We start from the raw sequence: 23,052 nt of genomic DNA on the forward strand, positions 1-23,052 counted from the left end.
GCAGAGTAATGTCCAATGGTTCTTGCACCGACGCTCACTGCGCATGCCAACCTTTCAATCCCGTGACTATTGAGGATAAAAATAATAGTTAGTAGATTTTTTCAATCCCGTGAGTAGTGATCCAATTGTGTAATTTATATAAAAAGAGTTTTAATAAGGGATGTGCATTAGAACGTATTATTATTATGTACTTTCTCTAATCACTGTATCCTATTTCAAGCATGCGAATTTAGCCCAATGCAATTAAATGTGCCAAAATTTTAAGTGTCCCACCGAAACTTTCATCATTAATTTTTGATTCCCTTGTGCTATTAACTTATAGGGATAATTTATTTTTCACCCTGTGAACTATTACCCATTTCCACCACATTGACCGTCTGAACTTTTTTTTGGTACAGACCCCCTAAACTATCATAAATACCTCACTTAACTCCTTCCGTTAGGGTTCCATTACCCATTTCCGTCCAAAAGATCACCTGATAAATATATGACAATTTTACCCTTGTATATGTGGTATGCTAAGTCATGAGAAACTTTTAGGTGGATGAAAATCATTCTCTCCTTCCATTACTACGGTCTCAACCTAGCCCATCGTAGCCTCCACTCCACTGCCACAGCCACCGCATCCATGGCATTGACCATCGTCGCCTCCTCCACAGCCTACCATGGTCTTCCTCTCCGACATGCTCAAGCTCGAATACATCACAAGATCCGCATTTCCGTTGGAGTTGGATCTTGGATCTACGTAGCTTCGACCACTACGTCGCCACCTCCGGCGATTGCAGCCAATCAAGGTGAGACAGATCCACTCTCTTCTCCGAGCCCCGCCTCGACGTTGCCGTCGCCTTCTTCTCCAAGCCCTTTCTCTCTTTCTAAATTCCCCCCGTCGTCATCGCTCTCTTCTTAGAGCTCTCTCTCTCCAAATGCCTCACGCCATCATCTCCAAGCCCGACATCCCTCTTCTCCGAGTCTAGCGTTGTCATTACCCTCTTCTCCAAGCCCGGCATCGTCGGAGAAGTCGCAAGAGCCATTGGGGGAGGACGGAGATTGGCATCACCGTTGCCCTTTTCTCCGAGCCCAACGTCGCCGAAGAGATTGCAAGAGTCGTTGAGGAGGAGGAGAGAGAGATCGGGATTAGGACTAAGGCATAGGGAGATGGTAATTAAGGAATTAAAAAAATTAAAATATTTAGAAAGGGGATTAAGGCAGAGGGAGAGAGTTATGAATGAGTTTAAAAAAATTAAAATATTTAATATTAGTTAAGCCACTTAATTATCTCATTATTATAAGTGGAGGGGTAATTTGGTCAATTCATTAATTCTGTCAACGACATCAGAGGGGTGAGGGTGAGGTATTTTTGATAGTTTAGGGGGCCAGTGTGTTAAAAAAAGAGTTTAATGTGGAAATGTGTGATAGTTTAATGAGTGAAAAGGGAATTATCCCTAACTTATATGCAATTACTGATATTACTGTGTATACAAAAAAGACTAGAATACCTTAAAAGTTACAACAAACAATCAACAAAATTTACTCTCTTGTGAGAATCCATAAGTTCTTTAAAAAAAAAAAAAAGAAATCCATAAGTATTATAATGTTTTGCAGGCCATTCTTATTTAAAATACATTTTTTTATTTAAAATAACAGAAAATATTATACTAATTCTATTTTAGAACAAAAATACTATTTATTAAATTTTATTTTATATCACACACTAATCAAATTATTAATTTACGTTAAATTTTATCTTATATCATACACTAACCCAATTACTAATTTATATTAATATATATTACATCAACCTAAGTTATTTTAAATAAATATATTTATAGTAATTTTATAAAAGAAAATAAATATACATTTTTATATTTATTATTTTATTTTATATGATATCAAAGATAATTATTATATTATTATTTTAAAATATAAGTGAATATAAAAATAATTACTTTTAAAATAAAAAATTTATTTTAGAAATAAAAAAGAGAAATATATCTTATTAGTGAAGTAAACGCCACCAAGGGAATGCCATTTTTGAAATAGCACTTTGGTGATAATTGTAATAGTAAATATGATATTTCGAGAGTTTTAAGTGGCAATTATGTAAAAATCTCGACATTTGTTTTTTTATCTAGACCTCCTCCCCTCTCTCTATGCACACACCACCTAATTAAATCATCCTATCTCCTCTCCGTCTCCCAAACTGTGCCGTCGGCTCCGGCGCCGTGCCGGTTCCAAGTTCCCACCCGCTCTCTCTCTCTCTCTCTCTCTCTCTCTGACGTCTCAGCCGGCCGCCACGCCCAAACCTCGCAGCCCGCTAGAGGTATTCTTAATGTTATTGCCATGCTTTGTAATTTTGCTGCGAGATATTTTGCAGCGATCTTGGAAGTATTTTGTTTGAATTTGAAATCAGTGAGAAAACACATGCAGACATTTTGTCTTTTCTTTCTTGATCACTTCTTTTGCGTCCATATGATTGTGCAGCTCTTCACTCGGATCTCTTCTTATTTCTTTGAGCTGAAATTCTTAGTATTGGAGATGGCGGAGCAGTCATTTCTTGACCGGATGCTTTCCCATCTTCGGGCAACTAGCAAGTGAGTGACTTCAAGACCTTTCCTTTGTGATTTTACTTGTTAGATGATAGGAGCTTCCTCTTTTTTCTTTTTTTTTCTGCAACACTTGGAAATCTCTTGTCTTTTTCTTTCCTTTAGTTCTCTGTTATTCTTGTCACGGACAACCTTTCCTCTTTCTCCAGTTATTCTAATAGTGGTTTGTTTTGGTAAAAATAGTTATTAATGACAAATATGATTATTACTGAATAGGGAAGCGTAGTTATTTAATAATATGGTTTCTATAATATTTTGCAAACTAAGGGCTTGTAAAGGCTGGTACATTTGATAATAGTGTTATATTTTCTAACCAGAGAAGGTCCTTTGAGAATCAGCTAAGTGAATTATCCCCTTCTTTTTTTCGAAAGTAATATATCAATATTTATATTTAGCAGCAAACTGACATTTGAAATTATTGATAATTTATCACGGAAGTATAATTGTATTGATCTCTCTATGAGCCGTACTTTATTGTCGAGTGCCTTCTTGAGTTATGGATGATATATTTTAGGGCAGGCCTCATTTGCATGTAACACTCGTGAGTCATGACTTGGAATTTGGAGCCTATCATGGATGTTTGACATTAGATCACAAGTATTCTAGACTATCTCTAAAAAATAGGGCTCATCCAAGGCAAATGGAGACTTTTTTTTTGTTGCTTTTTATGTGGGTTTGACCTGTCGAGAAGAATCAACAGTTGGTTGATCGCTTTTTTTTGTGCCTTCTGTGAGTTTCACTTGTGAAATTTGTTCATTTTGTTTTTCCCCCATTGTCTGCCCATAATTTGCTCTACATCCAATCATATCTTGTTATGTCAACTCTCATCTTGATCTCCTCTCTTTTGGAAATTCGCAACTTAGATTTTTAGAGGGAGTTGAACTTATCTTACATATTCGACTAATTGACATTTCAATTTTGCATTTTTAACCAACATTTGCTTACTGTCAGCTAAGGCACTCGCTATTGTGAGATTAGATGTGGTAGAGCTGATATGTTTTTAAGTAAGTTTCTTGCTTGATATGATGTTCTATAATGAATCCTTATGAACAAGCTTGTACATCGGTTATTGTAAAGTTGGTACTTAGTTTGGGTATTTTGTTGCTTACAGTTTAGAAATGCTGTCTATATACTTATCCAAAGGTATATGTGTTAACTTTCTTCAATTTTCTGCACCTTGATGAATTTTAGGTACTACACAGGATATCCCAAGGATCTAGGACTGTCGCAGATTATTCCTTTTACATCAGAGCGTCAATTTGTTCAGCTATTGCATGAAGGTCACCCTGTGGTTGTTGCATTTACTATCAAGTACCTCCATTTATCCTCATCTAGTTGTTTCTTTGATTACTTTTGGGAAGTCCGGCACAAGAAGTACTCTTGTAGTTGTCTATCTAGATCCAGTTATTTCATGTGCTCTCAGGCTTCTTCAAATCAATTCTTGACTACCATCCAATAATACTGAACATTGAGGGGATTCAGATTAGCTATAATCAAGAGTTGCACAACATTCCTTTCAGTTTTTACTGTAGGAGTTGCCTATGTTTTGAGCATAAGGATTCTTGGATTTGATTTCGTTAGTTATAGTGGAGAGCTGAGCTGTCTTCTATTGAATACGAACACTGATCTCTGATCAGATCCATGATATGGATGTGTTCCAGAATCCATTTGTTGTCTAATATACATGCAAATTCATCAGTTGACTGACGTATGTGTTTAAATCGTCATTGTAGGTGTCCTTATACTAAGCATCTCGAGAAAGTATTGGAGGAAGCTGCTGCCGAGTTTTATCCACACATAAAGTTTGTTCGTGTATGAGTAGTATGACAAAGTTCTGCCTCTAATTTACCTATTGTTCAATAACAAGCATGTTGTAAAGCATCAAATGTTTTCGACATATCTGTCATGTTGATAAATCTTCTGCTATTCCTAGCATATTTGTTCAGTTGTTATACTAATTTCTCTACATGTTTGGTTCGAATTCAGTTATATCAGTTTATAATTGCCAATTGCTCTTTGGGTATGTTTAATTGTATTTTCACCTTTTTAGGGTTCTTGTACATCGCAACCATGTTTTGGTTTCTGAAGTTGTAATGCCAAAATTTGGTCTTCTTGGAATTCTTAAAACTTTACAATGTATACACTTGTCCAAGACACAACCGGCTAATATCAGTTAATCCTTGGTCTACACTGCAGTCCACTTAGATATGAATTGAACAACCTATTATTTAACCAGGCCAGATCTGATCAATCTGACCTGCAATTTTATAGATCCATCAAATTGATGTGTAGAATATGCTTGAAATAGCTCAACTTTTAGCAAACTCTGGAGAAGGAACCAGCGAGTACTCATTTATTTTGGAATTAGGTGTATCAAACTAGCCTTTCTATAAGTTTTTTCTTTTCCTTGAATTTTTTTTTTCTTTGTTATCTGTTAAAAAGCTACTCTGCCTTTCGTAAATTATAAAATATTACGAACTGCTTCTCATAGTAAAGTAGCAACCATGTCAAATGAGTAAATGTAATTGTTTCAACCAAATTGGTTGAGAGATTCAAAACCAAGAATCTTTAGGCCTGATGAGATCATCAAAACAAAGTAAAACTGGTTCGCATTCATGACAAATTCTCTAATATTTTCGTTTCTGTTAGTACTTAGTACTGGTATGATCTTCGTTCATCTATTCTTTGCATATCATTTTATCATTAATCTTGAATTCTTAGCTAGTATTTTTCTGTTTTTTTAATATGATCATGTTTTCCAGGTTGAGTGCCCAAAATATCCTGGATTTTGCATGACAAGGCAAAGGAATGAATATCCATTCATTGAAATGTTTCACAGTCCTGAACAAGTATGGCTTCTTGTGCTTTGCATCACTTTGTTTTTCTTTGCTACTGATCTCAGATAGTTACTTTGCTGGAATAGGAATGCCATTACTACCTATCTGTGATAATCCACTTGAACCATTTATGATCACTATCAGCTTCTTGTTAAGTTGATCAAGATTAATATGTTAAATGAATAAATTAATTTGGACCAGGGAGTGGAATATGTTGAAACTTGGAATCAAAAGATTGTATCTTTTGACAACCCTCCTTACAGCATTGTCTATGTTGTTAGATGTCTCCTCCAACTTCTAAGATTTGAAGAAGAATGATAGAACTCACTTAAGCAGTTAAGTATTTCCTTGAAGTTTTAAGCAGTCATCTAGATGGAGGTATCCAGAGAATTGAATTGATTTAGTTTTGACTAATTTTGTCAATTTTATGTAATTTATGGCACTCAAGCTTGTATAGGTGGTCAGCTGTTCTGTCTATACAGCTTGCTGTGCTGGTCCACCAACTTGGTGTGAGCCAACTGGGTTGGCTTATGTGATTGCTACAACATAGGGAGTACTATCTGTCAAACTGGCAATATAGGCCACTTATTGATGCAAAATGACATGGTGGAAATAATGAGGTGGAAGAGTAGACAATAAGAGAGAATATGAATGGGATTTCACACCTCCATCCTTAACAATAGTTTCACACAAATTTCACAAAGGAGTGCAAATTAAAAAATTTCATTAACCTCAAAAGATAGCACAACAGGTAATATAAAGACCTTACAATGAGAATAAGTAAAAGACACCCTAGACAAATGAAAAATATAAAAACAACTATAAATGTCACATATAAATAAAATGACATAAACTCTCAATCAAAATCAGATCCTTACAGGGGGAATTATCAAATGTTGGCTCCTTCTATGCTGGTACACATGCCATCATAACCTGTCAGTGATATCTGCATCACTTACACTACGTGCTGGGTGAAGCAGCTGCAGCGATTGCCTATGAGACTTCATGACTGCTATTTAGAATTTTGAGTAACTTGTGTGACCATCAAGTACATTTATCAGATGAAGGCTGCTGATTATTATCTGTTGCATTTGGTAATTATTATTGACTAGTCTCGGGTTGTGAAAGCTCTATTACTTTATGCAAGTAACTTGTGATCATCGGGAAGTTGATCTCATGATGTTGAGTAAAAATCCTTACAAGACCACACCTGTGCTAACTGATAGTTATCATTGTTAAAAGCACCTTGGAGTCTTGGATTTCCTAAATCCTTTTAAAATTTCTGGGACATAGAAGATTCAGTTTCTAACTTTTACTTGTTAGCTGATCTGAGCCGTATGCAATGAACAAAAGATGCCTGTATGGTTGTTCAATTCTATTTTCTTTCTCTTCTTTTTACTTTTTTTTAATCTTTTGCTTGAGTTTAGCTCAATCATTTTAATGGCTATATTACTTTGGTTTCTACTGTCAATATTACTTTTTTATCTGTCAACTCAACTAGAATTACAGAATATCACTAGGGTTCATGTGGCTCCTTTTGCCTAGATTTTCTTGAGGTTCTTTATTTGTAAACGAGAGTCATGCTCATCTGTGCTCTGCTATTATATTACTTTTATTCCGTTACATCTGTTTTGCTTGGGTTTACTTTCCTGCTCTTTTTCTTGTTCTTGCTCTTAGTTACTATTATACCTGGGGTGTACATTACTTGTGTTTTAGTGGCCGTGCTGTCTTCTTTGTTTTTTTACCGGCAAATATTCTAATGGTTAATTAATTAACTAGTAATGTAGCTGTTTCCCTTATGATATATCCTAACTTTTAACTATGTTTAATTCAAATTTCTTAAACAACATTTGTTTGGCTGGATAATTTTCTACAATATACTAATCTGCCGTAATCCTTCTCCCCTCAATTATTTACTTTTGGGCAGGCAGCAGCTAAGCAAGGAAAAATGGTGGACCCTAGCATAACAAAGTACTCGGTCAAAGTTTTGCCAGTAAGTTTGTTATTTTAGTTACTCCATTCATTATATATTTATCTTTTTTAAGATGCAAAGTTCTGGTTTGGAATGGTAAAATGTCTTCGTCAAAAAAAAAGAAAAAAGAAATCAGTAAAATGCAATATCTATCAATAATAGCAAACATATGGTGCATCTTAGGTCTAGTAGTCCTTTCTTTCAGTTTCATACTTAAAATAAGATAACATACAGATATTTGCAATTAGACGGCATAATCGCCATCTATATCTAAACGGCAGAACTCTTGGTACATACTGCTGTCATGATTGTCGAAATAAATAGATATGTCATCAATGCTAATATAAGCTACAAGTGTGTTAGCAAAAATAGATGCAGGACGGACAAATAATGTTCTAGAGAAGTTCTAGATCACGATGATCTCCCTATTACCATTGAGGTATGGAGATGCTGTGGACATATGAGATTAATTTGGTTGACCTCAGGGTGTAGAGAGGGTCAAATCTGCTGGGGTCATGCAAATACATATGCCCCTTCCCTTCCGGCTTAGTTGTTTAGACTTTAGAATGCGTAACAACATGTAGAATAAAAAGTACATGTAGATGCACACAATGAAACTAAGCTTGTCGGCCATACTATGAGATTTTGAGAGAAGATAGTACAAGAAAGGTAAAGACACAAAGCAGCTGTGCTTGAAAATTAATTTGGTTATGCTATGCAGATTGACTGTGGAAGCTATCTACTTATTAAAGATGCTTGATGTTGAAGTATAGGGTAAAGAAAAGAGATTTTTATTGGAATTTATTGATAAAGTGAAATGTTAGATAGGGTTAGGGAACAAATGTGATGACTTTCAGAGAAGAGCGTGTAATAAGGGTGTTGATATTACCAAGGATATATATGATGGTGCTATGATGAGTGGATGTCTTGCAATGTCAGGATTTCTTCATTAAATATGTACTTTTTTGAGTTGGTAATAAAGCAGCCAGATAAAAATATTCAATATTAGGGTCTATGATGTATGTTATTTGATAATGACATGATTTTAGTTGATGAATCTAAGATAGGTAGAATACGAAATTAGAAGTATCAAGAAGAGATTTGGAACCTAAAAATTACAAAATAGGGGTAAAACTGAGTATATTGAAGGAAAAAAGTAATTTAAGGGAGTATGTACGTGACCTAAGTCTATAATATGGAAGAAGGGGAGACCTTGAACAAAAAAAAAATAGTAGAATAGGTAAAATGAGAGAAATTCCTCCATCATATTGAATGATCTTCACATGATCCTTAAACTTGAAGGGAATTTTTTTAAAAGACTTCTTTAAATCCAAGCATGCTTTATGGATCAGAATGTTGGATGACTAGTGGTTAACATATAAAGAAGTTGATTATCACTGAAATAAGAACATTGAGATGGTTAAGTAGGATTACTCAATAAGGTAGAAAAGAATAGTTGTATCCAACACAAGCTACAGGTAGCACTCAGATAAAAAAGATATACAACTCTCGCTTGAAGTGGTTTGCTTGTGCATGTCAAACTAAGATCATAGAGCGCACCGTATTGGAGGAGTGAGCTCATTCAGGTGGATGACACTTTGAGATAAGAGAAAAGACAAAAAAGTTGTCATGAGAACATAAAAAGCATATGATAGCACTTGATCAAACTGAGTACCATGCACAAATAGAAGTGACTGGAGGAAAGGTTCTGTGAAGCAGATCTTGAATAGTTGAGCATAAAGGGTTGGTTGTTGATCACAGGACTTACAAGACTAATTTCACTATTTCCGTTGCTAGCTCAAAGTCCAATATTGTGGTTAAAGAGGACATTCAACACTTGACTGCCTTGTCAAATATCTCCCTACTCAGGTTGCTAGTATGCACTGATCTCCTATACCGAATATCTGGCGCTGTCAGTTGAATATGATAATCTCCATGTATTGAGGGAAAGGTATGTTACACCTTCAATTGCCCTTTTGATTATTTACAAGATGATTAATGGAAGATTAAAACTATCAAAACTTAGAATGACTTGTATAGCACGGTGTGTGTTTCCACTGACAAAGTGATGGAATTGAATGAGTGGTTTTAGATCCACCATCCAGATAAGACCTCAATTATCTTCAGGGTCTAAGTTGAATGCACTAGTCCCAAAATTGAAACAATCTTAATTGCACAAGGTAGGTCTTAAAACTTGGGTTTATCCACGGTGTAGTAGTAGTTCTGGTCTCTGTTCTGAGTCATACAGCTGCAATTTGAGCAGAAGGTAGGGCTAATAATATGTTCAACCAACCCAGTTGATCCTACCTAGCATAAATTCTCGATATTTATGAATACATTTTGATGTGTTGCCTACTGTTTCTGTGGAATCACTGCTTATATCCAAGTATCAAACGATCACTGATCTGTCATAGAATGGGTGCCTCATTTAATATTTGTAATGTTCCTATTCTTTCTTTTCCTCTGCAGTTCAACTATGATCAGAGTGTGTATGGTTTCCGGGAGTTCTTCAAGAAACATGGCATCAGCTATTCTGAAACCAACTGAACTCCAGTATCCAGCTTATAGCGTGCTCATTGTCCTGCAATTTTTATTGTCGAGAAGGATTAAAGATGTGTCAACCCTAAAGTCATCAGCCCGCTAAATGACGAGAATATTTAAGCATTTTGTTATGCTTAAGAAGATGACACTTGTTTGTTGTAAAAAATAGAATTGTATCAAGCTTTCTGTGAGGAAATGAGAAAGGATTTTCATCATTGAAAAGTCCTTAATGCGGAGGCAATCCCCATTTCCTCCAAACTTTTGCAACATGCAAAAGCAGGGATGCTTACTGCACCAAACTATACAATATTTAGCCAGCATTGTGGGGTTTGAGGACATTTCAAAAGGTTCTGCTTATTCATGTTTAGATTTTCTCCCAGTATCATGACTTTGTAGGTTCCGCAGCTTGTTCTTACTATTTCTGTGCCTCATTAATGAGCAATATATGCATTAGGGCAAGGATCGCAATCGGGCTGGATTGGGTCAAATTAATTTCAGGCCAGTAAGAATACGATCCGTTTAATAATTATCAGATTATGTAAATAATTTAGATTGTAAAGAAGTTTATTCATATTGTAAACAGGTTATAAACTAGCTATTTAGGTGATAAAGAAATTATTTTGGGTCATAATTGGATTGTCCAAGTTAAATGAATTAGTGGGTTATAAATAGTTTAAATAGGTAGAAGTAAAAAACACAAACACTTGTTTAATAAGTGGATTAGGCGGATCAACCCGACTCAAATCTGATTATATTAAATCTAAATCCATTTAAAACTTTTGGATTGGACTCCGGGACAAAGATTGTCCCTGTGAATTAGGGCATACATTTAAAAATAAGCCAGGCAGTGCTGAATAACTTCTGGTTTACTATTTAAACAACTGTTTATTTCAAAACTAGTTTAGTTACCTACTTTTTATCTCTTTCTTCCATCCAATATTTCATATTTACCAACAAAATCGAATTAAGATCTTAAAAAGGCATCACTTATAATCAATTATCATTTCAATCTCTTCCTCTCCACCAGCAAACAGAGGTGCCAGTGCTGTCCCAAGACCAGATAACAGTTGGTAACTGCTTTTAAGAGGTTGGGAGACAGACCGGTGAACAATCTTCTTCTTATTTTCTCCGACCGTCTGCACTCACTTTTCAATCCTTCATCCATCCATTATAAATAGTATTTTAATCATTTACCAAAATATCTCCTAAATGTATTGCTTTTTCATGTCACATAACCACTACACTACTTTATATTTAAATATCATATTAACCTAAACCAATTTAAGCTAACTTATTTTAGTTCAAAAAATAAGCATAATTAAATAAAGCAATCTAACTTTGTGAATCCATCTTATAGGGAAGCATATTCTGTCAACGAGAATGCAATATAAGTTAGACTAATTTATTCAGATGAAAACGAAAATGAAAAGACAGTAGTCCAATGTAAGAGAAAAACTAGGAGAATGTTACATTTTCAGCCAGACTTGCTAGCAGATAACCCTTTAACATTGAGGCTAGTTCTGCAGATGAGACCATCCCTGAATTTTAAATTATGCTCAAAATAAACACGAGAAAATTCTCAGCAAACTTGATTATGCCCTCAATAGATATGACTATTTTAAGTAAACTCTCTCTAACACTCCGACCGGGAAAAAATAGTTTAGAAACTCATTCCTCTGATTTTACAAGATCCTCTTCATTACTTCCTTTCCCATCATAGGCAGATTCATCTCTTTCTTCAGCCATTTCTTTGTTAGAAAGCATTTCCTTCAACTTTCTCAGTTCATTGTCCTTTGCTTCTAGCTTGTCTTGTAGAATATACACCTGAAATGGACGTGGTCAAGGAGGCCAACGTTTGTTAATCAAAGCCACAAATGATATGAATGAGCAATCAAACAACATAATCTTCTGTAAGTGTCATGAATATAGTTCTTCCCATCAATATCAGCCACAATGTTATAGTTCATAAGATAAAGTGAGTTCAATTGACACTGGAGTGGAAACTAAATGTCAACCCAATAATGGAGCATTTGAATTATAAAAAGTGCTATTCACCCTTGTTTAATAACGTAAACCAATGGAAGCAGCATTTACACTTCTGTGTAAATAAGACTAGTTAAAAAGATTAACAGACAGATGAAGGTATTGGGGGTTCCAGAGTTCTTTACGTATATGTAAAACCTATAATAGAATAACAGACAACTAATGCCCAACCTGAACTGAGCTGGCCTGAAAACTTTGTTAAGTTACAAATATTAGGACCGGATTGGATTGGTTCCGAACCGACCCGACCCGGCCTGTTACGGGACTTCTTCCTTCCACCACCCCCCAATCTGGACCTCCGTGTTCCTATTCTCTTCTCCCTCCCTCCAACTCTGGTCCTTCCGCAGCATTTCCCCCTAATGGTACCCCTCCACCTCTCCCTTGTTGCCAGCACAACAATCCATCCCAGGCTGCACAGTCCATGCCGCAGCTCATAGCACAACAATGTTAACTTCGTCGGCTCATAAATCCTTGATACAAAATAGCAGCCTTCTTAGGAATTAAGGGCATAGAAGGCTCGACAAATCCAAAAAGATAGCTGGACCATTGGACAGAGACCTTTTGTTCACGGTGGAGAAATCAGGTAATTGAAGGACAAATTCAATAGAGAAAAGAACCCATAACATTACTATCATGATATAAAGCATAACACAAACTTGCAATTGAGTGAGTTCAAGAAACCTGCCAGAATAAATTATATATTGAGCTAAATGATACAAAGATTAGTATAAAATAGGACATATAATTCCTAGTTTGATGTTAAAGAAAGATCTGCAGGTTGGCTCTAACAATAAAATGGCATCAAGAGAGTGTTAATTAGTGACAGTAATACGGCAAACTGTATGCATTTTGTTGAAAATGACATGCAATGTGTCCAGCATAAAAATCCTTCTACTAAAGCATCAATGTTACTTTGTAGCACTAGTCGTGGGAAAAAAAAGTTAATAAATGCTTTACCATCTCATTTGATCTCTCAACATCGTTAGTTAGCCCCTCCATGTGCTTATACAGTGCTGCATGAGATAAAAAAGACATCAACATCAATCTTGCATGAAGTAGGAAACAGAAAGTCAGGTTATCATATTCATAACTGAATTTTCTTCCAACTTTTGTTAAAACAAAAATCTAGTCATTCACATATGCTGGCCACTCTCATTGTTTTCCATATTGAGTAATCAAGATTATGTCCAATACTTTTCCGTGTGCCTTCACAGTCCCCAGCCATTTGTACATCTGGGTAACTTGGATCATAATAGAAAGTACATATGAAAGTCACCTATGGTTAAGCACATAAATAGGCAGACATACGCAGGTCAAGGGGATCTAGGTGGTTAGCAGTTGAGAATCTTCCAAGTTATCTCACAGAAGAGCATGCCCTTCTTAATTTATGATTACTAGGACACAATTCTTATTGTAGAATATTAAGTATCTATCTTATTAATGGCAGATTAGCTTGTTGCTAAAGCATATTTTGTACTTCAATGTCACTTTATCGAACTGGAAATTCTACATACTATACTCAATTATCAAATGAAATCACAAATTTCTACATTTATAGATGTTACTGGCTTCTTTTTGGTTCGTTATATGTATAATTATTTTCCTAAATAATGAGCATACAAATTAAGCATCTAAAAAATCTCACATTTGACCATATGATTAAGCTAAATAAGGCATATTAGGTTTAGAAATGGGAAGATCGAATACAAGATATTGAAAAGAAAGAGCATCAACAGATGATGCACGATTGGTATTCAGCATATCAATCATAATTGGTATTCAGCACATTAATCAGAGAATGCCTGTCATAGTGAACATAAGAAAGGTACCAGAGATAGACTTTACAGAGCTAACAATGCAACTATTAATTTCATACCCTATTTGAAGATTTGAAGATCCAAAAAATACAAGGCAGACAAAAAAGCATGAAATTAACATACTACTCACCATCAAATTGATTTCTGAGCTCTGCATTTTGGGACTTCAGTAATGCGATCTTCATTCCCAATTCATGAATCTAAGAAATAACTTCTTGTTAACATCAGATAGCTGTTGAGAGTTAAGACAACACCTATCTTCTCTTTTTCTTTTTTCTTTTGTTTCTGTATGTTCGAGTAAGCATGCGTGCATACATATGTGTGAGATATGAGCTAAGAATACAAACTTTACATTAATCTATAAGAAAAGATTTACACTCTTGTAGACCTTGAATGCTCCTCGAGATATTAAAATACTCATCCTCAGGTGGAAAATAAACGAGAGAACTTTATATCTCTCCACCTTAGTGTTAGCTTTCTAAAATCCTGACATCTTAAAACAGTTCAATGCATGATATCTGGTACGTGTTATGAAAGTACAATATGAGAGCAGGATTTACTTTTCCTTCAGAAGCCATTGCTCCAATCTCCTCATTTTCCTCCTGCAAGGTTCTACACTTGGCCACCAGCATTTTGCCCAGCTTGCTACCCGCGGTGAAGTTGAGAGCAGCAACATTGTCTAGCAGTTCTTTTATTTTCTTTTCTTTCTCTTCAACCAAATTCTGGTACATAAGGGTACACAGATTAACGGTAAGTTCTCAATTTTATTCAGATTTCTTGGTATATGGGAAAACAGTACTGAGCCAACATAATACAAGGAAAAGAGCACCAAGGTCAAGGAAACATGCAGAGAAAATTACATCTTTAGAAGGTATTTACAAGTAAAATTCTTTAAACAAAGATTTTAATATCGCAAGTGGGAGACCATGAGTCACCTTTAGACGTGTAAATTCCTCATGTATTGCTGGGTCAAGCAATAACCTCCTTGTCTGCCAGAGTCGACATTGAATACATTAGGATTTATCCATAAAGAAAGTTATATAACTAGAATAAGTATCCAGCTCAAGGTCATAAGTGTCCAACCGACACGGGAAAGCACAAAATTAGACAAATAAGGAAGATAACCAACAGAGAATCTAATAAGATACAAAAAAATAAAAACCACAGAATAAGCAATAATGTTAGATATATTGCAAAAGAGTGCTCACCAAAAGCTCCAAGAGAGAGTACATAAGAATTTCCTATTATTGACTGGTTTTGGAAACAACATGATATAAATACTCTACTGAGCACATCCAACCACTGAATATCAGGGAGACCATGGCATCTAGCTTCCTTTCATATTTGATTCTATGTCACAGACTTGAGCAAAGCTTCTAAGTTCTAACTTGGAGAAAAGAAATTCTAAATACAACTCCTTACTTCTATAATTCTGATTCAACAGTTTCATCCTTCTCTAGCAATGGCTGAACTCAAATTTATCCCAAAGTTTCCATTAAACATGGTTAATCACTTTTCACCCATGCTATACATCATATGCAAGTATTATGGTTCGACGGACGCATAGAAGGCCATATGAACAAAAGAGAGGGACGAGAACAAGGATTCCTTGCATATAATCAAACATTAGTACCTTTAGATTAATAATTTATCTTCACATCCATGATTGATGAAACACCTGAAAATTCGTAGGAAATGGAAGACCCGATATAGATTTCTTATCTATGAGATACTCAAAATATATTGAAAGTCCATAAAATGTACTCAAACCTGGATACCTAACGCACTTATACATATTTTCCACCGAATTAACTACTGTCCTTATATAGGTAAGCTAAAAAAAGATATTACTACTAAATCTGGGCGTTTAAAACATTGTTAATCATCTTAAATATATTTTTCTGGTTGTAAAATCATAATGTCACCATAGGCAAGGGAAAAAAAACTAGTACTCGAAAGGAGATACTACTAGCACCTACACATGCAGCAGCTGACACCACCTTCAGCATCACTGCCACAACAAATACTAGCGTAACTACCACTAGCCACCAACACTACCACTCAAGCAGCAATCAACAAAAACCACCAACAACACCAAAAAAAGAAAAGAAAATTACTACAGCCACAAACCAAATTTCTAGATAGCTTGGAGGAAAATCTGAAGAAACTTATGTCACATGTATTTATGGAAGTCATTATGTTCATGTTAATCATCATAGACAAAAATGGCAACCACTTAACACACAAAAGGAAGAAAAGTAATAGATGAAGATTTCCCATTCAAGAAAAAGAAATCATAAGTGACCACATAATCGTTAGTAGGCCCATGCAATTCATGTTACAGATTGTAAAAACTGACAGATAAGTCAAACAACACAATGTTTACCTGCACCGATGGTGGCCTCAACTGTGTCTTCAAATCCCTAACTGCAGACTGGAAATTCACTAATAATTCTCAGTCAAAGATGCCATATGAATGTAAAAGGAATTTATGAAGCTAAAGCTACCAAGAGATAATAAAACAACTGGGATATTATAATTTAAAAGTGATTGACAGGATACTCTGATTACATAGTGGCAGGTACTGCAAAGAAAATAAGCAACAACCTACATAGCCTTAACTGTTTCATTGTTGCAACTTGCAAGAGACAATAAGTATTATAAGCTACTTAAGATATAAGATAAAGTTCCAATCATATTAATTTGTCAATAATAATTCAAGCATGTGCATGTGCAAAGGACAAATGGCATTTTCCTGGAAACAGTACCAGTGCCACAGTTATGTGTAAGCATTTTAAGACATGGAACTCAAGAAAGAAAAATGGCTTTCCGTCACTTCAGAGCATGCATATTAATGAAGCTTCATGCCAGTTTTGCAATGTCAAACATTAAAAATTATGAAATATAGGTGATACCATGATAGGACCTTGTGTTATGCGCTGACAATTTATGTAGCTTATGAGACCTTGAACAATAACGATGTATTGCATATCCAAACCACCAAGTTATCGGACTTATAAAAATGGTATGTCCAAGTTATAATAAAAGCCAGTTCAGGCTACTGGACTGGATGTTATAAACTTATAATAGATAGAGTACCTTCAGGTCTGCAATTTCCTGTTCTCGTTTTGCAAAAGTTACAATGAATGCAGCTTCCCGTTTCTTTGCTTTCTCCAGCTGCCAAGAAATAAATAAGATGAATATCTAAAATTACAATCTGCAGTTACCATTCTATCTGTCTAGGCTGATGAATGTATAACCAACCTGCTCCTTCAGCGACTCCTCAGTTGACTTCAGATTTTTGAGATAAGATACCACCAATCCGGGTTCTAAATTGGAAAAAAAAACTAATAAAGATTCTCCAGACATACTACAGTTTAGCTGCATGTTAATCACACTTGCTAAATGCTAACCCGGAGTGGTCCCTGAAGGTGTAACTGGACTATTCTGAAATGCTGAGTGCCACTTCTGGATTTCCAGTCTAGCAGCTTCCAATTCTCCCTGCAACAAATGCAAAATGATCTTTTCAATTTTCAAGAACGATAGCGCCAATATTATAATAAGCTGGAATCTAATTGCAACCTATGAATAATGGGCACAAGTTAAGGGTACAAACATGGCATGTTACAAACATAATGCTACAACAAATCCTTAAAAACAAAATACAGTTCAGCATTTTTATAGATATGCATATATTTATGTGTATTAAATGTACACTTTATGCTTGAGTTGATTTGACCGAGGAATTACAGCGTATCTTGTGATAATATAGACAAGCAAGCATTTTATAATTTGTTCACAAGCAAAAGAGGTAACACAATGATGGGAACACCACTATTCGTCACGTTTACTCTTATAGGCACAAGAGGGCTGCACCCGCGGCTCTCTGGTTTAACGAAGATTTTGACTAGCCATATAGGGCTATTTTCATCTTTTTGTTTGTTAAGCTATTTTTATCTTTTGCTTTGTTTTGTCTACATAAAGACTTGTAATCCTATTTTTATTGGTTAATGGATATTTTAAGAGTTTTCACATAATGAGTGTTTGTTGATGGATTCCTCGGGTTTAGTTACTTTTCTTACTTGTTCTTCTCAAATCCGCAATCGAAGAGTTTGTCCTACATCACACAATGACTAAAACATGAAATGATGCAAGAATAATTAAACAAATAGGGAATAAGAGTAAGGTTGCACAATGCATACATCTAGTCTTGCTTGACCAGGCATTGGAGAAAGCCTCATTGGAACACCCTTAAGATGCTGGAAAATATAAGATACTGCATTTGTTGACTATTAATCACAACAATATTTATTGTGGTATGAGCCCCAAAATTCAATAAGACACACCATCAATAATAGACATTATAACCCCCGATTCCTCCATAAAATCCAAGAAGTATCCTGCAAGTATGCAAGCCATACCAAGGAAAGGACAGGCTTTGCCTCTTTCCCTTGGTAAATTCAATGATTTATCCCATGTATTAGTAATTTAGCACTCAGCCGCTTGCATAACACTTCCTTGAAATCTAGGTTTCTTTCTAGGACTTACCAATCTTGATGTAGATCTAACACTAAATTGATGTAGCCTAGGGATGAAAAAACATGTTGATACTAAAAAATGTAAGGATATATATCCAATGAAGGTTGTGCCGATGAAGTACCAACACATGGCATGAGGGCCCCACATGACACCCCTTCTGTTACCTCTTAGTATTGATCCGTCACTATGAAGCAATCGGAGGAGCTAAGTATCGACAGAGAGAGGTCACTGTGAAGTCGTTGTCCTCCTTTCATATGCTACTTTAAGTTAGATTCGCTTTGCAGATCTTTTATTCTTGACCCAATCCAACATGTTAAGACTTTTAAAACCCTCCCATACCGACTCATCTTCAATCTTGGGTTAAGGCACACAAGAGAGGGAGAGGAGGGCCGTGACATGCGACGATGAGACGATTGGCCGTGGTGGAAGCGCCCTCCCTTTCTCCTTTTCTTTTTCTCTCCCTTTCTTGCATCGGGTGGCGATGACACGGTCGACAAGCCATGGGCAAGCCCATTTGTCATGAAAAGAATATTAACCCTCCTTACTTTTAGAAGAAGAAGAAGAAGAAGAAGAAGAAGAAACCTCGTCTAGATTGTGGGAGACAAAGAAAGTGTGGAGTCCATCACAAAAGGAGGGAGGAGGAGAAAGGGGAAGGAGATAAACTGGGGATTCTCCACAAGAATAATATTTTTCAAATTTTCATAATTTTCTTCTCATTTTAGGAACCATCACCTCCATATAAGGAGATGAGGAGATTATGTCAAATCACAACCTAAACTTATCAAAATCTTTTCTAATCTAATCTATAATTAAATTATGACTCTTTTAACTTAAAGATAAAACAAATCCTACCATGACTTATTTCACAAGAAATCAACAACCAAATCCCCTTGATTTTTAGGGGTTTTAAATAAATAAGACACTCTACAAACAAATCTAATTTTTAGATAAAAAATACATCCAAAAACTTATAATAAATGAAGATCAAATTCTCATCATTTCTTCCAGCCTAGGGGCCCTCTTGAAATCAATTTCCTAACATTTGATAAGCACTTGTTGGAAAGTTAGGCATGAAGACTTTAGAGATTACTAGGTCAATGTGGCTCCTTTATTACTCTATCTCTCTCTTAAAACTTCCTATTAAAACTTCTTAAATCTGATAATAAGCTACTAGTCTACTGCAACTCTAAAGCTTTTTCTTCTTCTTTGACTTCTTCTCCTACTATCAACTAACCCATTTTTCCTGATTCATGAGTCATCTATATCCCTGATCAATTTCGTAGAAATGGAAAATCAAGCAAATCACCATAAAGAATCTGACAAGTACATCTATGCTGCATAGATCGCAGCTCTCATAAGCTATTGACTTTGTTATTGGTAACCCAGAAGCAAGGAATTCAGATAAAATAAGTCTTGTTTTGAACTATAAAATGTCACATAACTCCTGGACCTACTCTAGAGGAGATGACACATATACAAATTAGTATTAGGCTGCTTGAAACTCTTCACTTTAATCCAATTCTTATGCATTTGACTTATGGTGATCATAATTCATGATTGTCCCAAATATAACCATGTCAAGCTGTGCACATTGGGACCTAATGCTAGTTCACCAAGCAAAATCATCATTTGCGATTCTTGAAGCATTACTGAAGTTCAGTTCAGAACATATGCCTTTTAATTGCAGCAGAGAAAAATCATCTCGTAACCAATTTTCTTGCATCCATTTAAAAAGTTAAATATAAAAGTATAAAACTAAATATCCATTTCCAAACAAGCAACCTGTTAGTGAGACATAGCTGTATGTAATGATTTAAATTTTTAGACTATCTAAACAACCTAGTTGAAGAAAACGGCTGATAACACATAAGCCTTATGTTTTACTAAAACTAGAAAATTCATAAGTAATACATGATAGTACAGGATAAACAAGATCAAAGCAACGAATTCCCTTAAAACTATCACAAACCTGGCATGTTGTGAGGCTCTCTTTACAGCTCTGCAGACTAACAGAAAACAAAATCAAGTCATAAGTTAAGCAATATATTCCTCACAAATATATTCCAAAATATTATGATGAGATTCTAACTTCAAAGTAGATGGTACACACCTTTCACGTAAAGACAAAATCATCCCTGTGGTAACACCAGGTACATTTTCTTCGGCTTTTGTCTTCCCCTAAAATTTCAAATTAAGGGTTCCGATATAAGATTCATGGACATCAGATATTTTCCTTCAAGTAAGCAGAAGATATGGATGAACTTCATTAAAACAAATTATATGGATTCACTCAACATAAAAGTTAAAGATGAGTACAGAAAGAAAATGATGGAATAAGCTTCAAGCCTTCAACTGAACTAAAGGCTAACAAATGGATAAAGCAACTGTGATGTGACTGATAATCTGATAAACACCATCAAGCATCAAATATAGCCTCTTAAGCTTTGTAAATATGTTTTATAATTTCTTCAGTGTCATTATCTCTTGAAAATTTTCTCAATGCTTTATAACCGCTTAAAAATGCAACATAATTGCAGGTGTATTTCTAGCTTCTGATGAAAAGCTAATAGGAGGACATCACTTGGATCGATGTTTCAGGCTTATCTGCTTGTTTTAGTGGAGCGAGTTTTGAGTCATGGAAATGCCTCCTCAACCAATAGTGTAAGGTTGTGTACATCTTGCAATCTTTAGACCCTTCAGAAGCTAACATCCCACAAGACAATAATAGTAGGTTTTAGCCATCCTAAATTCATTACACATGTGCATGGGTACTATTATTTCTTAATCAGTTCTAAGAAGGCTGTTTGAAATACATGGACAGAATTGAAAAGCTCAGAGCCTAAGTAGATGCACAAAGATTAAGGTGGAAATTTAAAACATTCAAACACTACTAAATCAAATAAAATTTTCAATCTCATAACAAAAATCAGAAAATACATGTGAAATATGTGATATGAACATACTAATCAAATTTGTCAACAACTACCAGATACATGCTAGCAAAAACTGAAATTCCGGAAATAGGAAGACAACAATACGACTAAGAAACTAAAAATTTCAAACTTCATGCCTGTTATGCCCTAACATCAAGGTCTTAACAATCACACCCAGGTTTTAAGTGCTGCCAGCCTATCAACAAGGGCTGTGCTGACACATGATATAAGTCAATAATTCAAGGTCATGCCAGTCCTTATGATTTGTGCCAGTTCATGACAAAGCTTTGCCACCAGGCACTTAAATTCTATCCTGCAGTAACTTGGTTAACTGGTTTCTCCTAGCAAAATTGGTCATTAGTTTGTCATTGTTCTGTTAAGTTTCTGTGATGTCATCATCCATAACACTCACTGTGTTAATTTCATGTCACATACAGGAAAACAAATTCTCCAATTCCTACTCAGAAGCCACATGACGTGAAACAGAAAATGATACTGACACTATCACAATTAACAGATAGCGCGATATAACAAACCAACCAATATCAGTTAATTTTATCAACGTTCAAAAAAGAAAGTATCTGATACATCTCAACTTATTGCAAATTTTCCAAACCTTTAAAAAAGACCACAAGTTGGGCTTTTGACAACCCACAATTTGATTGAGCAAAAGAAAACACATACCTTCTTACTACCGAAGACATCGTCCTCTTCCTCTTCAAGATCTCCAAAGGCTCTTTTTTCGCCTAAAACCATTAAAAAACAACTTTAATCGAGAAAGAGATGAAAAATAGCACTAGAAAGAGATGGGAGCAATCAAAAGCGTAGCAAACAGACCAATTGATACTACCTGAGCTTTTGCCGCCGCCGTGGCTTCCAGGATAATCGCCGCCAAAGTCATCTTCCTGTAGGCCAAAAGATCACCAAAAAAAAAAAAAAAAGGCTTATAAAACAGGATTGGGGAGAGACCCGAAGCATTGGGCATAGATCGGAGAAGGAGATAAGGAAGGAAAGAGAAGGAAGGGGGGGGGGGTAAAAAAAACGGATCAGAGATCTCTACGTCGTCGAGGTGAGGGGTAGCCATTGGAAATCCGAGAGCAAACCCTAATGCCTGTGCCCTTTGTTGTTCTGCTCCTTTCGCGCTTCCTGCAACGGGAGAGTGGAAACGGAAGCCCCGGTTTAATTAATATTCACTTTGATTTCATTTGGAAATGAATTTTTCTGTGAATTAAAATTAAACCTACGCTAATGGCTATCACTTTAGTTAAACTCTTTATATCATTGAGACAATAAACACATCAAGACTTGACTCACTAACATTTTATGCTTGAAAAATTTTAATAGACTCAAAAAGTAAATTTAACTTAAATAAATACATATTATATTTTTTGAATAACATGGACTTTATAGGTACTGTGTTACCATAATATTTTTTTTTAAAGAACTAAATTATATTAAGTGGTTAACTTAGTACAAAAGTCTTCCCCAGAATCGGAAATTAAAAATTAAATAATTTCAGAAGAAAAACACTCATACCAAGCACACTCGAAGCTAAAACTTTTTTTCTTTTTTGCAAGCTAATCAACAGCAATATTAGCTAGACGAGATGCATAAGTAACTTATAATTATTAAAATTGTTAGTTAGGTTTTTGATGTATTGATAGTAGGGGAAATAGACCACGGAGACTGTTGACAACCTTTTAAAATGCCAATTAGAATTGTTGAGTCTGACTCGAGCCCAACCCTACCAATTTGGGCCTACATTGG

The 23,052-nt window shown here is 35.4% G+C and overlaps 2 protein-coding genes across 3 annotated transcripts; one reads left to right on the top strand and one right to left on the bottom strand.

Annotated features, from left to right (window-relative positions):
- Positions 1-2,150: 2,150 nt before the first annotated feature.
- On the top strand, positions 2,151-10,332 carry LOC140782937 (uncharacterized). The gene is made up of 7 exons (XM_073129827.1): positions 2,151-2,320; positions 2,482-2,591; positions 3,795-3,914; positions 4,337-4,415; positions 5,366-5,452; positions 7,368-7,433; positions 9,882-10,332. Exons 2-7 carry the CDS (start codon positions 2,536-2,538, stop codon positions 9,957-9,959), a joined length of 486 nt encoding a protein of 161 aa, XP_072985928.1. The 5' UTR covers positions 2,151-2,320; positions 2,482-2,535; the 3' UTR covers positions 9,960-10,332.
- Positions 10,333-11,334: 1,002 nt separating this feature from the next.
- Positions 11,335-22,532, bottom strand: LOC140781752 (FKBP12-interacting protein of 37 kDa). Of its 2 annotated transcripts, none has more exons than XM_073127933.1 (14): positions 22,346-22,532; positions 22,136-22,190; positions 21,970-22,031; positions 20,463-20,530; positions 20,322-20,358; positions 17,227-17,314; positions 17,078-17,142; positions 16,913-16,990; positions 16,200-16,247; positions 14,749-14,802; positions 14,374-14,535; positions 13,944-14,013; positions 12,954-13,009; positions 11,335-11,777 (listed from the first exon to the last, which is right to left on the bottom strand). In XM_073127933.1, exons 1-14 carry the CDS (start codon positions 22,367-22,369, stop codon positions 11,622-11,624), a joined length of 1,023 nt encoding a protein of 340 aa, XP_072984034.1. In that variant the 5' UTR covers positions 22,370-22,532; the 3' UTR covers positions 11,335-11,621. The 2 variants fall into 2 exon arrangements, with proteins under 2 accessions (XP_072984034.1, XP_072984035.1); XM_073127934.1 differs by lacking the exon at positions 11,335-11,777 and adding an exon at positions 12,372-12,466 and having other exon boundaries at positions 22,346-22,502.
- Between the last annotated feature and the right edge of the window lie 520 nt (positions 22,533-23,052).

Source organism: Typha latifolia, chromosome 2 (assembly GCF_019914945.1).
Source record: "Typha latifolia isolate L0001 chromosome 2, TyphaL0001v2, whole genome shotgun sequence".
In the NCBI taxonomy this organism is placed as follows: domain Eukaryota; kingdom Viridiplantae; phylum Streptophyta; class Magnoliopsida; order Poales; family Typhaceae; genus Typha; species Typha latifolia.